Source organism: Sminthopsis crassicaudata, chromosome 1 (genome assembly GCF_048593235.1).
Source record: "Sminthopsis crassicaudata isolate SCR6 chromosome 1, ASM4859323v1, whole genome shotgun sequence".
Taxonomy (NCBI): domain Eukaryota; kingdom Metazoa; phylum Chordata; class Mammalia; order Dasyuromorphia; family Dasyuridae; genus Sminthopsis; species Sminthopsis crassicaudata.
This window is the reverse complement of record NC_133617.1, coordinates 7,364,545-7,379,654: the sequence shown is the minus strand read 5'-3', so window position 1 is coordinate 7,379,654 and position 15,110 is coordinate 7,364,545. Positions and strand designations below refer to the sequence as shown.

The 15,110-nt window shown below is 59.2% G+C and overlaps 1 protein-coding gene and 1 long non-coding RNA gene across 3 annotated transcripts in view; one reads left to right on the top strand and one right to left on the bottom strand.

Annotated features, from left to right (window-relative positions):
* CABIN1 (calcineurin binding protein 1) overlaps positions 1-12,315 on the top strand; it is a 59,458-nt gene extending 47,143 nt beyond the window's left edge. For both annotated transcript variants that reach the window (XM_074290718.1, XM_074290729.1), the window contains 5 exons: positions 78-152; positions 8,731-8,935; positions 10,574-10,738; positions 11,573-11,775; positions 11,918-12,315. In XM_074290718.1, the coding sequence (XP_074146819.1) occupies positions 78-152; positions 8,731-8,935; positions 10,574-10,738; positions 11,573-11,775; positions 11,918-12,061 (792 nt within the window). In that variant the 3' untranslated portion in view covers positions 12,062-12,315. The remainder of the gene's footprint in view (positions 1-77; positions 153-8,730; positions 8,936-10,573; positions 10,739-11,572; positions 11,776-11,917) is intronic.
* LOC141556578 (uncharacterized) lies at positions 147-5,243 on the bottom strand. The gene is made up of 3 exons (XR_012486577.1): positions 4,734-5,243; positions 1,206-1,294; positions 147-976 (listed from the first exon to the last, which is right to left on the bottom strand). It is a non-coding gene; the product is annotated as an uncharacterized LOC141556578 (long non-coding RNA).
* Positions 12,316-15,110: the final 2,795 nt, after the last annotated feature.

Sequence of the window (15,110 nt, the reverse complement as noted above, 5' to 3'; positions counted from 1 at the left end):
GCCTCCTCATTCTGGGGCCGCGGGAGGCCGAGGGATCGGAGCGGGACCTCCGACAGCTCCTTCCCCTCTCTGCCCAGGTGGATGAGGGGGCCGCCCTGGAACAGGCAGTCAAGTTCTGTCAGGTGCACCTGGGGACGTCAGCCCAGCGACAGGTAAGGAGGGGGGGGCCGGCCCCGAGCTTGGCTGCTCGCGGCGACCGCTGGCCGGGCCTTGATGGCCGGCCGAGGAGAGAGCGCCGGCTCCTCCGGAGTCAGCCGGGCGGGGGGGGGGGGGCTGCAGAGCATGTTATAGCTGGGGTCCCATCTGGTCTTTGCTGCAGCTCTGGGAGGGAGGCTGTTCTGGGCCCCTGATACTCGTGGATAGACTGAGGCAGGCAGCGGTGAAGTGACTTAGCAGGCTCACTGCAAAGCCCAGAAGCGTCTGAGGGTTCGAACTGGGGCCTTCCCACCTCCGTGCCCGGCCCAGGGCCCCCAGCTGGCTTCCTGGCTTCAGGGAGCTGCAGCAGAGATGGCATGACGGGTCCCTTAGAGATGCTCCCGAAGGGAGGGCAAAGGCTGGTGGAGGAGCCTCGGGTGTGATGGGCCTCGTGGGGCCGGGCCCGAGTTTGAATGCGGAGCGCATGAGGGGCTGACTTCTGCAGGCCATGGACCTCAAAGGGGCCGGCCTCCCAGAGCCTCCCTGGGCCCAGACTAAGGACTGGATACCTCCTGGGTGATGATGGGACCCCAGGGCACCGGGGGCTGCCCTTCTCCGCCTCCCCCACCTGGGGTCTCCCTGCTCTCCTTGGCTGGGACGGCTCTGCTATCGAGCTCCTTGGCACGTGTGCCCTGCGGGGGTGTCCCCGGCTCGGCAGAGACAGGCCTTAGAGCCTGTGCCCACTGGCTTTTGCAGCTCCCATCGACACTTTGTGTGTCTGTCCAGTGTCTAGAGCATGAGGGTCAAGGTCAGCCTCGGCCCTGGGCCTCAGTTTCCTCATCTGTAAAGGGAGAGGATTGGACTCGACCTGCAGCTCTTTCTCATGGTCTCTCCCCTCCAGCCCCTCCCTAACTCAGTGATTTTCCCGGCATTTGTCTGTTGCCTTTGCCCTCACGATCCCCTCCCGGTCTCATCTCCCCTTCTGCTTGCACGTGACCTGCCGCTGCCTCTGCGTGGGCTGAAAGGCCCTCCCCCTTCCCCTCTGCCTCCTACGTGCTGCTTTCGCTCACCGCCACCTCACTTGGAGCTGCTTTATGTTCTTTTAGCTTCGGATCTGGCTTTGGCCTCTCTGGGTCTCCATCCCGTGGGAATCTCGTTTCTGTAGACAGAGTGATCCGTCCCAGGGTGGTTCAGAGGGGGGTGGGGGGGAGGCCTGGGCCAGCCAGACAGTGAGGGGTGCGTTGGGCTTTCATCCTCCCGATCCCCAAACTTGATCAGCCCAAGCTCTCGAGGCGGCTGTGGTGGCACTCTGTGCCCATTTTTCAGAAGAGGAATTGAGGCTCATAGAGATGAAATGGCCTGTCCATCATTGTGCCCCTAGCAAACAAGTGCAGGGGGTGGAATTGAGACTTCAGGTGGGCAAGGGCCAAATAAGGCAGCGGGCCGTACCCCAAGCTGCAGGGATGTCAGACTGCAGTGGGGAGTGTTTATAGGGGAGGGGGAGGAGCCAGTCAGCGTCACAAATCATAGAATCCCAAGGTTTCTGTTAGAGCGGCAGGAGCTCAGCACCATCTAACCTAGTCATGTCAGAAAGGTGGAAATAAGGAGAGGGACCATCCCCAGAATGGGAGACAACCTGTCTGCAAGCACATCCTGGGGGAGTCTGGCAGATTGTCCCAGCTTCCAGAAGCATTGAATGCCAGGCTACAACGGACTAAAAATGCCAGGTTTGATCCTGGAGGTCATAGTCCTGGGAACTTAGGGAGTTGAGGGTGATGTGGTTAGTCCTTTTTAAAGAACATCTCTTTGGTATCTGAATGGAGGATAGATTGGAGGGGAAAGAAACTGAGGCAGGATGATCCCTCAGCCCAGCAGTTACCTCAGCAGTTTAGGTGTGAGGTGAAGGCTTGCAACAGGGATGGGGCAGGATTGGAGGAGAAAGGGAGCACATGATCAAGAGAGGCACATAGAGCTGAAATGGGCCAGAGATGGTACGGAGGGGAAATGGACCAGAGGTGGTGCAGAGGTGAAATGGACCAGAGGCGGTATGGAGGGGAAATGGACCAGAGGTGGTACGGAGGGGAAATGGACCAGAGGTGGTGCGGAGGGGAAATGGACCAGAGATGGTACGGAGGGGAAATGGACCAGAGGTGGTACGGAGGGGAAATGGACCAGAGGTGGTACGGAGGGGAAATGGACCAGAGATGGTACGGAGGGGAAATGGACCAGAGGTGGTACGGAGGGGAAATGGACCAGAGGTGGTGCGGAGGGGAAATGGACCAGAGATGGTACGGAGGGGAAATGGACCAGAGGTGGTACGGAGGGGAAATGGACCAGAGGTGGTACGGAGGGGAAATGGACCAGAGGTGGTGCAGAGGGGAAATGGACCAGAGGCGGTACATAAGGGAAATGGACCAGAGATGGTACGGAGGGGAAATGGACCAGAGGCGGTGCGGAGGGGAAATGGACCAGAGGTGGTGCGGAGGGGAAATGGACCAGAGGTGGACCAGAGGGGAAATGGACCAGAGGCGGTACAGAGGGGAAATGGACCAGAGGCGGTACAGAGGGGAAATGGACCAGAGGTGGACCAGAGGGGAAATGGACCAGAGATGGTACGGAGGGGAAATGGACTAGAGGTGGACCAGAGATGGTACGGAGGGGAAATGGACTAGAGGTGGACCAGAGGGGAAATGGGCCAGAGGTGGTACGGAGGGGAAATGGACCAGAGGTGGACCAGAGGGGAAATGGACCAGAGGCGGTATGGAGGGGAAATGGACCAGAGGTGGACCAGAGATGGTACGGAGGGGAAATGGACTAGAGGTGGTACGGAGGGGAAATGGACTAGAGGTGGTACGGAGGGGAAATGGACCAGAGGTGGTACGGAGGGGAAATGGACCAGAGGTGGACCAGAGGGGAAATGGACCAGAGGTGGTATGGAGGGGAAATGGACCAGAGGTGGACCAGAGGGGAAATGGACCAGAGGCGGTACAGAGGGGAAATGGACCAGAGGCGGTACAGAGGGGAAATGGACCAGAGGCGGTACATAAGGGAAATGGACCAGAGATGGTACGGAGGGGAAATGGACCAGAGGTGGACCAGAGGGGAAATGGACCAGAGGCGGTACAGAGGGGAAATGGACCAGAGGTGGTACAGAGGGGAAATGGACCAGAGGCGGTACAGAGGGGAAATGGACCAGAGGTGGTACGGAGGGGAAATGGACCAGAGGTGAAATCAAAATCAACAGACCTTCATACCATATTGGATATGGGGGTGAGAAGAGAGGAGCCCAGAATGACTCCCAAGTTGGGAGCCTGAGGGACTGAAAGAGTTGCCCCTCACCAGTGATAGGGAAGATAGGAGGGGGTTTATGGGTGGGGGGAAAGTGTTGCCCTTTGCAGCAGTTGCTTGTCGTGAGTGGGGAAAATACTTCCCCTGATGTCTAATATCCATATGGCTTAGACTCTGGGTTACCTTTGAAAAGTGTGGTTGGGAAGGAAAAAACAGGCTCAGAAAGCATATTGTGACTCTCATGACAGTCCTTTCCATGGCTGTGGGCAGGAAAGTGAAATGAACTAAGTCATGAGAGAAAGTGCCCTAGGCTCCCCTCTTATTGGGAGGCTCCTCACTCCTCCAGCTGCATCCTGCCCATCCCCTCCTTAGTGTCCCCAGGGGGCTGTGACTGTGCTGGGGCTTCCATGAAGGCCGGAATGGGGGACAGCAGGGCCCGGTGCTGCTCTCCTTCCTCTCAAAGACCAGCCATTTTGTTTGCTGTTGCTCTTCCCAGTTGCCATGACACCCCCTCTCTCCTGGAGGTGGACTTGTGGGCCTCATTAAAGCCGCAGTTTGCTCCCTCTGCCCGCTGCTTGGAGCAGTCGGGACTCACACAGAAGGAAGAGACGGGTTTTACCCTTCCTGCCTCTGCCTGTCAGCCTTCTCTTTTCTTGTCTTTCTCATCCTTTCCTTGCCTCCCATTTCTTTCCAACCTTTCCTCCCTCCCTTCCTGCTTCTCTCCTTCCTTCTTCCCTCCTTCCTTATTTCCTTTCCTCCTTTTCCTTCTTTTCCTTCCTTCCTTCCTTCCTTTCCTCCTTTTCCTTCCTTCCTTCCTCCCTTTTCTCCTTTCTTTCCTCCCTCCCTCCCTTTTTCCCTTTCTCCCTCCTTCCTCCCTCCTTCTTCCCTTCTTCCTTCTTTCCTCCCTCCCTTCCTTCCCTCTCTTCTTTCCCTCCCTCCCCCCCTCCCTCCTTTCCTTTCCTCTTTCCCTCCCTCCCTCCCTCCTTTCCTTTCCTCTTTCCCTCCCTCCCCCCCTCCCTCCTTTCCTTTCCTCTTTCCCTCCCTCCCTCCCTCCTTTCCTTTCCTCTTTCCCTCCCTCCCTCCCTCCCTCCCTCCCTCCCTTCCTCTCTCCCTCTTTTCCTTCCTCTCTTCTTCTTCCCCGTCTCCCTTCCTTCCCCTTCCCCCCCTCTCCTCCTTCCCTCTTTCTTTTCCCCTCCTTTTTGCCTCTGGCATCCCTGTGTCCGACCCCAGGTGGAGTCCCGGCCGCCCCGAGCGTGTGCGGGAACACCAGGTCTGTGGGTGAATGGGTGACGCTCTGGAGGTTGGCTTACCTGGCAGGTATTCAAGGTGGAAGAGGCTGGCGGGGGCAGTGCTGGGGAGGGGAGGCCGCGCGGGGCTGGGGACGGATGTGGGTGGGAGGCAGGAGGAAGTGGGGATGAGCCTGCTCTGAGTGGTGGGTTTGGGCGCTGCTCCCCCCGCGGGTCAGGCCGCGTTGTCCCGGCCCCGGGGCGGCGGCGGCGGGCGCCCCCCCCCCCATCTCCCGGCAGCTGTGGCCGTGGGGGGAGGAGGGAGCCGGGAAGCCGCCGCCATCTCCTGGAACAAAGCGAGAAGCGGGGCCTCTGCAGTGCCCCTCCCCCCGGCCATGGGCGCTGCGCTCGGCGGGCGGCTCCGGGTTTCCTTGGCTCCCCACCTCATCGGTTCACACTAGTCTTCCTGGGCTTCTCGGCGTTTCCTCGCTTCTCGCTGCCCCTCCCCAGCCCGTGCCCCTCCCGCTCCGGGCTCTGATGCTCCGGAACGTGGCGCCCCGGGAACTGGATCGCTCCCTCTGCATCGCCCGCTGAGTCTCCACCTCTGCCGGCCCCGGGTCACGCTCGCCGCTTACCTCAGAGCCGATGGAAGGGGCGCCGCTCCCCGCCCGCAGCTCGGCACCAGTCGGGTTCGGAGCCTCCGGCCTCTCGCCCCTCGCTCCGCGATTTAGCTTTGCGCACTCACGTTCCGGAGGCGGGCGCCAGAGGGGCTGCTTCCTTCCCATCCTCCCGGGGTGCAGAGGCTTCCCCTCACGGGCTTCGCCTCCCTGTCACGTCGTGGGCCCCGCTGTTTTGGTGGGAAGCTTGAGGGAAGCCTTGGGAAGAGCTGGAGCGGCGGCCCGGCGGGGCTGCTGGGCGCAGGGAGCGAGCGAGCTGGTGAGGGGCGCCCCGCGTGGGGCTCAGCCCTCCTCCCGGCCTCGCGGGCCCAGCCGTCTTGCCTGCCCATGGCCAAGCCGGCTCTGACTCGGTCCTCGACTGGCCCTTGGGGGGGGGGGGGATCCGCGGCGCAGGATGCGAACCCTCGTCCTGTCCTCAGTGGCCGCCGGGCCCGGCCCCCGGTCCCTGACTCTGGGGTGTGCGGTGTCCCACTTGGAATTAGGGGAAAAGCTCAGGCAGCAGCTGAGGCTGGAAGGTGTGGAGATGGAGCAAGGGGAGATGTGGGGCGTGGGTGCTGGCCTCAAGCACCCCCAGGACTAGGTGGGAAGGGGTCCCAGCTCCCGAGACAGAGCGGGTGCAGGAAGGTCAGGCACTTTGGGCGAGGAGTGCTGAGGGCTGAGCTTCCAGAGAAGGCTGGGAGCTTTGGATGTGAGGAGGAGGTCGGGCCAAGGGATAGGGGTCTGAAGGGGACCAGTGCTACCTGCCCAGCGGCCTTCTCGGGACCCAGGCCGGAAGCCAGGACAGAGGCTCCAGGTCCACGGTCTTGACCTGTATGAGAAGCCCTCACTCGGTGCCTCTCCTTACTTTACACTGACTTCTCACCACTTTGCGCTTCTGGTTCTCCAATCCTTAACAAATGTGAGTGAACGGGGAGGACGATTCCTCCCTTTGTTAAAGGGAGGGAGCAGGAAAAGAAGCGGGAGAAAGCTCACCTCACAGCCGTGGCCTGTGCAGTTCCCTTCTGCTCTGAAACGCCGATTGGGCCTGCACGGGGCACGTGGTTCTGTCCGAGCAGAGTGCAGGGGGAGTGTGAAGTCCATGCTCGCTGCCAGAGAAGCACGTCCCATACCATAGTGTCAGGAGGACCCGAGTTCTAATCTGGCCCCAGAGCTTCCCGCTGTGTGATCTGGGCAGGATCCTTACTCTCACTCACTTTAGTCTCCATCTCTGTCGAATGGGGCTCCCTGGCCCTTACAAACCACAACCTCAAGCTAGAGGGTGACTGTCCTCCCTGCCTCGTCTCTGACTCCTGACATGAAATCCCCCACCTCAGTCGGAAGGAATGAACAAGCATTCACTACTTAGTGGGTGCCATGCCCTGACCCAAGGGGTTACAGAAGCAAAGACCTACCCGCTGGGTGCACCGAGCCACTTCAGGGTGAGAGTCATCAGGACAGCGAGTCTTGTCTTAGGGGGCCCGGCTGACACACCTTTTCCCAGGAGTGAAGAGTTGATTAAATTGTGTTCCAGAGCTGGGATTGGGGGAGGAGTGGATGGCTTAAGCTGGCTCTACTCTGAATGGGGTGAAGAAAGACACTCCTCGCTTCCAGAGTTCCAAGCGTGAAGGGGGGAAGTCATGTGTGGAGGCTGATGCCATGGCTAGGCATGAATGTGGTTTGGGATCCCATTATTTCTCCAGAACTGCCCCCTCCAAAAGTCATCGGTGATCCCCGAGTAGCCAAATCCCATGGGCTTCTGTCCATCGTCATTCTTGAATTCTTTGTAGCCTTTGCCACTGTGGATCCCTCTCCTCCGAGGGCCTCTCCTGGCTCTTCTCCAATTTCTGCGTTCTCTGCTGGGTTTTCTCCCAAGTCATGTCTCTTAACTCTGGGTATCCCCAAAGGTTCTGTCCTGGGTCTCCTTTTTCTCAGTAATCTCATGAATTCCCTTGCTTTAAATGATCATCTCTGTCCAGACCTCTATGTGCTGGTTTCTTAAGCTCCAGTCTCCTCTCCAGCTTCAATTGAACATATCTAACAGGATGTCCCAGAGACATCTCAAAGTTCATCATGTCTAAAATGGAACTCATTAACTTTTCCCCCAAATTGCCCCCTGTTGCAAATTTCCCTGACACCCTCCTCCCATCCCTCAGGCTCTCAACCTCAGAGTCATCCTGGATCTTTGCTGTCCCTCATCCAATCCGTGGCCAACACCTGCCCATTTCCCCTCTGTACCACCTCTGGTCCATTTCTCCTCTCCTACACCTCTGGTCAATTTCACCTCTGCTCCATCTCTGGACTGTTTCATTTCTCCAGATCCTCTAGTTCATTTCATCTCTGCAACACCTTTGGTCCATTTCACCACTGTACCATCTCTGGGCTATTTCTCTTCTCCTACATCTCTGGTCCATTATACTTCTGCAGAATCTTTAATCCATTTCACGTCTGCAGCTTCCCTGGTCCATTTCACTTCTCCTACATCTCTGGCCTGTTTCACTTCTGCAGAGCCTCTAGTCAATCTCACCTCTTTTCCATCTTTGTTTCTTAGAATCCCTGGTTGTCTTGCGACTCAGTTCAGATTCTTCTTCCTTTAGAGCCTCTCTGGGTCCCCTGGTTTCTTCCTCCAAACTGATTTTTATGTCTGCCCTACGGGTTTTATATTTCCTCTACATGGAAATGTTGTTTTCCCAGAGGAATGTACAGTTCTTGGAGGCTCTGGCTGTGTTTCTTTGTTTTTTCCTCTGCCCCAGGACCTCATTGGCTTCTAGGGGGTGAGACAGATTTGATATACTCCTATAGAGGGCCTGTCCAGGATTACCTGCCATATTGGCAATCACTCAGACCAGGACTTGGGTCCTGAGGATACTCTTCTGGCTAATAATCCCCTAATCAGGAGCCAAGCCAGGAATGGCTTGCAGCCACGGGGACGCCTGTCTGCTTTCCTAAAGCCAGCTCCCCGGGATGCTCTCTGCATAGAGCTCTGACTGGCAGGCAGGTGCTGTCTGCTCAGGACCTTGATCCTCCTCTGACTGGCAGAGGACAGCTCACCTGGAGGGTGTAGGAATGGACTGGATAAATCTATAAAGGGTCTCGAAAGTGATTTGGACCCTCTGAAGGCACGCGAGCTTAGCCCTCTCTAAGGTGGATGGGCTTCCCTTTGAGCGAGTTGGGGAACACCAGACCTGGAGCCCCATCTAGGAGGAAGAAGGTGGGAGCCAGAGGCAGCTTGGGGATGCAGTGGAGAGCCCTGGCACTGGAGGAGGGAAGACATAGCGTGCAGGCTACTTCACCATCTGCCTCCGTTTTCTCAGCAATAAAGTAGGAATAATAGTAGCATGCCTATCACACGTTGAACTAATGAGGTAACATTTGTAAAGTACTTGCTATTTTCTCCCTCTTCACTTTCTCTTTCTTTGCACCCACAGGCCACAGGGGACACCCCCACCACACCTAAGCCCCCTAAGGACAGCAGAGAGAGCTTCTTCTGGGCCAACACGACGGCCTCCCCGGCCCTCCAGCCCGCACCCTCAAACCCTGACCCAGCCCTTCCTGACGCCTCGCCCAAAACCAAGCCAGCTTCTGCCTCCAAGGATCCCGAGGCCCTTCCAAGCATGGCTTGTCCGGCTCCAGGTAAGGCGTTGGCCGGCCCGCCCACCTCCCGGCGACTTCTAGGCATTATTGCAGCTGGTTCACAGTCAGAGAAAACAGTGAGCCACGGATCGCCAGGTAGCCTGCTCAGAGATTAGCGGGCTGGACCCCGGGCCCGGGCTGCTTTCCATACCCTCGTGTGTTCCAAAATCAAGGAGTCCTCCGCAAGCAGGGGACACAGGGACAGAGAATGAGGCAAGATGAGCTTCTCCCAGGGCCTCGGGGACACAGAAAATCTGGGCAGCACAGACGCAGACGCGCGAGGTAATTCTGCCCGCGGCTCTTGCAGGAGATCAGGAAAGGGTTCTGGTGGGGCCAGCCAGTGCAAAAGCAGAGGGACCTCCAGGGAGGCCGTTGAGGAAGGGATGACACTGAATGGAGCTGGGAGAGACCGAGGCAAACAGAGGGGGCGAAAGGGTAGAGTTGGGGGGACGCCTAGAAGGAAGCTTCAGGTTATCCGGGGTGCGGCGGCCGAGGTTACAAAACTGGGAGCCCGGTGACGGCAGCACCTGCGAAGTCTGTGCTAAGTGTGAGGTGCTCAGCAGGGGCCGGCGACAAATGGACCTTCCCATGGGGGCTGCTGAGAGCAGAAGGCCCGGGAGGGAGCTCTGGGGGAATGGGGGGACACTGCAGGTCCAACAGAGACGACTGAGAACCAGGAGCACAGGCCGCAGGGCGGGGGGGTTCCGTCCATAAACTTTCAGTGTCAAATGTGGAAGATTTGGAAGGACACCCGAGAAAATGGCCTTGGATTGGCTCAGAAGCCACAGACTCGGGGCTCGTTTGGCAGGACCCAGGGTTCCCCGCGAGCTCCAGGCTCGGACGCCCCAGGCCCTTCCACGCTGGGCAGGGACAGCTCTCTAAGCCCGGCGGCTTACCCCACGTCTTCTCTTCCCCGTTTCCTTCCACCAGTTCTTGTGTGACTCGGGTGCCAGGCCCTTCCTGTCCCTCCCCCAAGGCTGAGCAGAGGCTCCCCTCCCAGATCCTGAGGAGCCCCCTCTCTCCATAAGCGCCCCTCTTGCTATGGGGGCGCTGGCTGTGGGTTCCTGAGCGCCAGCCGGGTGCCCCCTGCAGTTTGAGCCCGGGGCTGGCCCGGCCCCTCTGCTTCTCCCTGGGTTCGCTCTCTATCCCTTCAGCTGCATTTGGGGGCTTGGCTGCCGGGCCCCGGGGGTGAGGAGGGTCGGGCCATCCTCCCGTTCAGCGCCGGGCGCCTCCGTTTAAGCAGAACGTGAAGAGGTTCAGCCACGCTGGCCGAAGATCCAAGGGCTCTTGGCCGGGTCTTACCCTCCCTGACCCACCCTGTCCCCCAGGCCCTCACCCCCCGGGGTGTGGGCTGACTCGCTCTCTCAGGGACCCCTTCCTCGGATGCACCTCCCTCCGCGGGGGCCGGGCCTGGCTGCAGGTGCCCGGCTGGGTCTCTCCTCACTGCGGCGCCTCCTGTGGACGCTTGGGGGCATTCGGTGGCAGAGGGCAGGGTCCCCCGCCTTGGCTGTCCTCCAGCCCGTTCGGCCCTGGGGGGGCTGGGCCCCTCAGAAAATGCACGCTGTGCTCTTTGCTCACGGGACGGGGGCCGTCCATAGAAGGCCCGCCCGTGACTCCTTGGACTCTCGTCTGGTGTAGGGGAGGAGCCGGCGACCGGCGGTCGGAGAGGCGCCTCGGGACCTCCGCAGCAGGACGCCCACCTCGGGCCGCAGGTGGACCCGGCCGCGACCGCCACGTCAGACCCCGAGCTCGGGCACGGCGAGTCTGTGAGCGGCGCCGTGGCAGGACGCGCCTGTGGTCAGGGTAAGGGACCCCCCTCCGCTGGCTGCGGGTGCCGGGAGGCCCGAGGCCCCGTCCTGGGTATCTCCCAGCTCCCGGTTATTAAGTGCCTGCTGTGTGCCAGGGCTGGCCCAGAGAGGAGGACATGAGGTGTCTGCCCTCGAGTTCACCATCTGGGGCACAGGCACCGCACAAAGAGCTGCGTGCCAAGTGGCCACACGCCGGGCAAACGGGGATAGGCAGAGGGAAGGCCTGCTCGAGGAGGCAGGGAGGACGGGAGGCTGGGGGCAGAAGAGAGGGCCGGGAGACAATCCTGAGGGCTCGGAGGGAGCAGGGCGGCCTGGAGGACGGCCAGCAGAGGGTTCAGGAGGGGGCAGGGTCCTGGGTGGGCCCAGTGACCTCCAAGGAAGAGTCAGCTGAGGGAAAAGGGGGCAAAGAGGGCTGCAGTTTCCAGGGGTGCAGAGAGGAGGCCGGAGAGCGGGCAGGGGGCTTCATGAGCGTCCCCGGGGTGGCCGGGGTAAGCACTGCGCGAGTGCACGCCCCCAAGCCCCGTGCCGGGCACCTACACACGGGGCACGGCACGCCGCCTGGGCGCTCACACAGCCGTCCTCCCACCCCGGCCCAGCCGGGCCGGCTTCCGTGCGGCTCCTCTCTCTGCACCTTTGCCTGGGCGGCCCTTGGACCCCTTGCTGGGGCCCAGCCTGGGTTCCTTCAGGGCTGCCTTGCAGCCTTTTCCCCTGGACTGTGGAGCTGGGGGGACTTTGGGGGCCGCCGGAAGTCACTTGGGTTGCAGAAGGGGCTCCTTTGCCCTCCAAGGCAGGGCTGCTCCTTCACCTGCAGGCTCTGCTTTTTCCTCAGCCTCCGGCTCAAAGCCTTCAGGAAGCCTGGCCCCCCGGGCAGACCCCCCCCGGGTTAAAGCCCGCCTCCTGCCCACCATGCCCAAGCTCGTCATCCCCGCCTCCATCTCCAAGTTCCCCCCCGAGATCACCGTCACTCCTCCGACCCCCACCCTCCTCTCCCCCAAGGGCAGCATCTCCGAGGAGACCAAGCAGAAGCTAAAGGTAACTGAGGGGAGGGCTAAGGGCAGGGCTCCGGGGCCGCTGGCACGAGGGTGGCCACGGGGGCGGCTGACCCCAGGTGAGGGTGCGGGAGGACACCGGGTTCCCACCAGGCCGGCCTCACCGTTGGCTCCCCCCCCCCCAGTCGGCGATCCTGAGCGCCCAGTCCGCGGCCACCGTGAAGAAGGAGAGCCTCTGCCAGCCCGCCCTGGAGATCCTGGAGATGTCCAGCCAGGAGTCGTCCCTGGAGAGCGAGAGCGACGAGGAGGACGACTACATGGACATCTGAGGGGGGCGGGCGCTGCCCACTGGGGGGAAGGTTTTTATAGAGCTCGTGCCGAGAGGGGTCGGTGGGCCGTTCCCGCGAGAAGTGCCGGTTCCTCGGGGCATCTTTTTGTACCAAGTGTTAGTTTTATAAGGCGGCGGGGGCAGAGGTGCCGGGACCGGCTCGGGCCTGGGGACCGCGGGGGCCCGGGCGGCGTCCCGGCATCACCGGCCTAGAGCTGGGCAGGTTTGCTTTTCTAATAAAGTGGGAACGTGCAACCGCGTGTAGCTGCGTGCGGCTGGGTGGGCCGTCGGGTGGACGCGGGCGGCCGGGCCCCGCGGAGCTCCCTGGCTGCCCCTCGCCTCCCCAGGACCCGGGTTAGAGTCTCCTGGAAGGAGAGTGGGAAGGGACGGCAGACCTCTGCGATGACGGAGAGCTCCCTCCCTCTCAGCCCCCAAGCTCTTCCTGGGGACCCCCTCCCCCCAACCCAGTGCTCAGGAGCTCGATGTACCAAGGGCCAGACTTGACATTCATTCCCGTTGAATTTCAGCCTGTTTGTCTCCCAGGGGGTCACCTCATCGCCTGGGGTCATGTGGCCCTCCCCCGGAGACCTCCTGCCAGAGCCACGAGCCACGCGATGTGGCCATCCACACTTGGGCCTGTGATTGTCTGATGCACAGTGTTCCCTTCCCGTGGATTAGATGCCTACTGTATACCGAGGCATCTCGGTGCACCTTCACCACAGCCCGTGGGTGCTGTGATCCCCATTTTACAGATGAGGAGTCGTGCTCACAGGGATTTGAACTCGGCTCTCCGGGACTCCGCACTCAGTGTTCTGTGTCCTGTGCCTCCCCCTTCCTGACTGCCCCAACTAGAGAGGTTGATAGAGCATTTATTATGTGGCTTCTGGGTGCACAAATGCAAGGAAAGTCCAGCCCCTCAGAAGCTCAGGCTCATGGGGAAGAAATGCCAGACCGGAGACCTGAACAACAGCTGGGAGTGTCCTGGAGAAGTCGGGGGCTGGGCTGTGTCTGCAGGGAGCCCGGCAGGTGTGGACGCCCCTGGGGGAGCTCGCCTTGGAGGAAGCTCAGCGGAGAAACCCCGACAAGAAGGAGGCGGCAGAGCGTTCTGCCCTCACTGGGGGGGCCGCCGCTCGGCCTTTGGAGGAGTGGTCATCTGGTGATTCATCTGCTTCTGGGAAGCGGTTTCCCTTGGGAATTCTGGGGCAAAGGGTCTGGCCCGGGCCACTGTTCCCAAACTGTCCCACTCGCGGGCCCTGGACACAGACCTTCCCATCGGTGTTCTGGCGCACACGGCTGAGGGGGCTTTTCCAGAAGATCCCCAAGTGTGCAGGGCCCCTCGTCGAGGTGCGGGGAAGGCCTGGGCCATCAAGCCGGGATACTGCCCCCGGACATTTGGGGTTTCCATATAAGATAGCGGGTGTTCTTCCTTCCTGGGGGGTCAAACACAAAGTGGGTGGGAGAGGGGGTCGGAGGATAGAGCGATGAGCATGAAGGGAAGGGAGGCGGGCCGCCGTCGTCCAGGAAGGAGGAGGCGGCGAAATCTGGCAGACTGCGGGCTTTCATGTCGCAGGGGGAGAGAAAGTGGAGGCTCTGCCCAGATGCCAGGCGCATGGGGCATGGGCAGGATATAAATATGTCCTTGGGAGGAGAAAGGCAGCCCGCTTTGATTCCTGACAGCAGGTGGTGTGTAGGAGGAGTGGTATCTCTTCACCCAGCCCCTTTCCTTGCTAGCAATCCAAGACTCGGCAGCCTTGGCCAAAGCGCCGGGAGGATTCCGAGCTCCTGGCCAGAAGAGCCCGAGATGGCCAGAGCTCCCCGGGGAGACATGCTGGCCACTGCGTCCAGAAATGAGTTCTGAGATTTCCTCGGGATTCCCAAGTTCTCTCTCACAGATGTGCTTGAGGAAAAGTAGTAGCTGGCTTGGGAGGCCGGATCAAAAAGAAAGACTAAGATTTAGACTTGGGCTTAATAAGTAATTGGGGAAATTATTCAAATGTGGGCAGTCTGTGCTCTGAGGGGAAGCTGCCGGCCCACACCTTGTGGCTATGAGCCCAAGGAGATGGCCAACGCTGTAGATTGTAACTTGGGAAGCCCTGAGCACATGAAGAGATCTCTGAAAAAAGCTGCCCTATAAACAGGAGCTTGGGATTTCCACCCCGAGACCCAGCCTTTGCTTATTTAAGTGGCGAGTTGTTTGATACCAAATCTGTGACAGCGAACTAGAGTCGGCGTAATAGGCCGGTCTATGTCCGTGTAAGAACTGTGAGGCAGCCCTGGATCACCGGCCGGAGCCGCAAGGCTTCCCTTCTTGTCTGATGCCCTGCGTTAGGCTTCCCGGGCCAACTGCAGCCAGCAGCTTTCTGGGTTTTGAGTGAATTTTCCTGCGTTCATTTTTGTGTCAAATCTCAGATGGGATGATTTTCTTACAATCTAAGGATGAATTTTTGCATCTATGTAGAACTAGAGAGAAATTGGGATTTTTTTGGAGAGATCTTGCATATTCCTAATATAAACGATGAATTTTTGTTTTGTTGGAAACTTGCTGATATGACCGTTAATCCCAGCATCAGAGCCAAGCCGTGACCAATGGGCTTTGCTAGAGTAACTTGATTTGCTCCAAGTTTCAAATCCAATTATAACTTTAAATTATTGTCAAACTGGTAAGTAAACATAGAGGGAAAGAAAACTCAATGATCAATGGAGCGCTGTTTACAAATGCTGCATGTGGATCGAGAGGAGGGGGAAGGTGGAGAGAAGGCCACATAAAACTTTTTTTTTAAATTTTTATTTTATTTTATAATTATAACATTTTTTGACAGTACATATGCATGGGTAATTTTTTACAACATTATCCCTTGCACTTACTTCTATTCAGATTTTTTCCCTTCCTCCCCCAACCCCCTCCCCCAGATGGCAAGCAGTCTTATATATATTAAATATATTACAGTATATTCTAGATACAATATATGTGTGTAGAACCGAATTTCTTGTTGCACAGGAAGAATTGGATTCAGAAGGTAAAAATAACAGTTTACACTCATTTCCCAGTG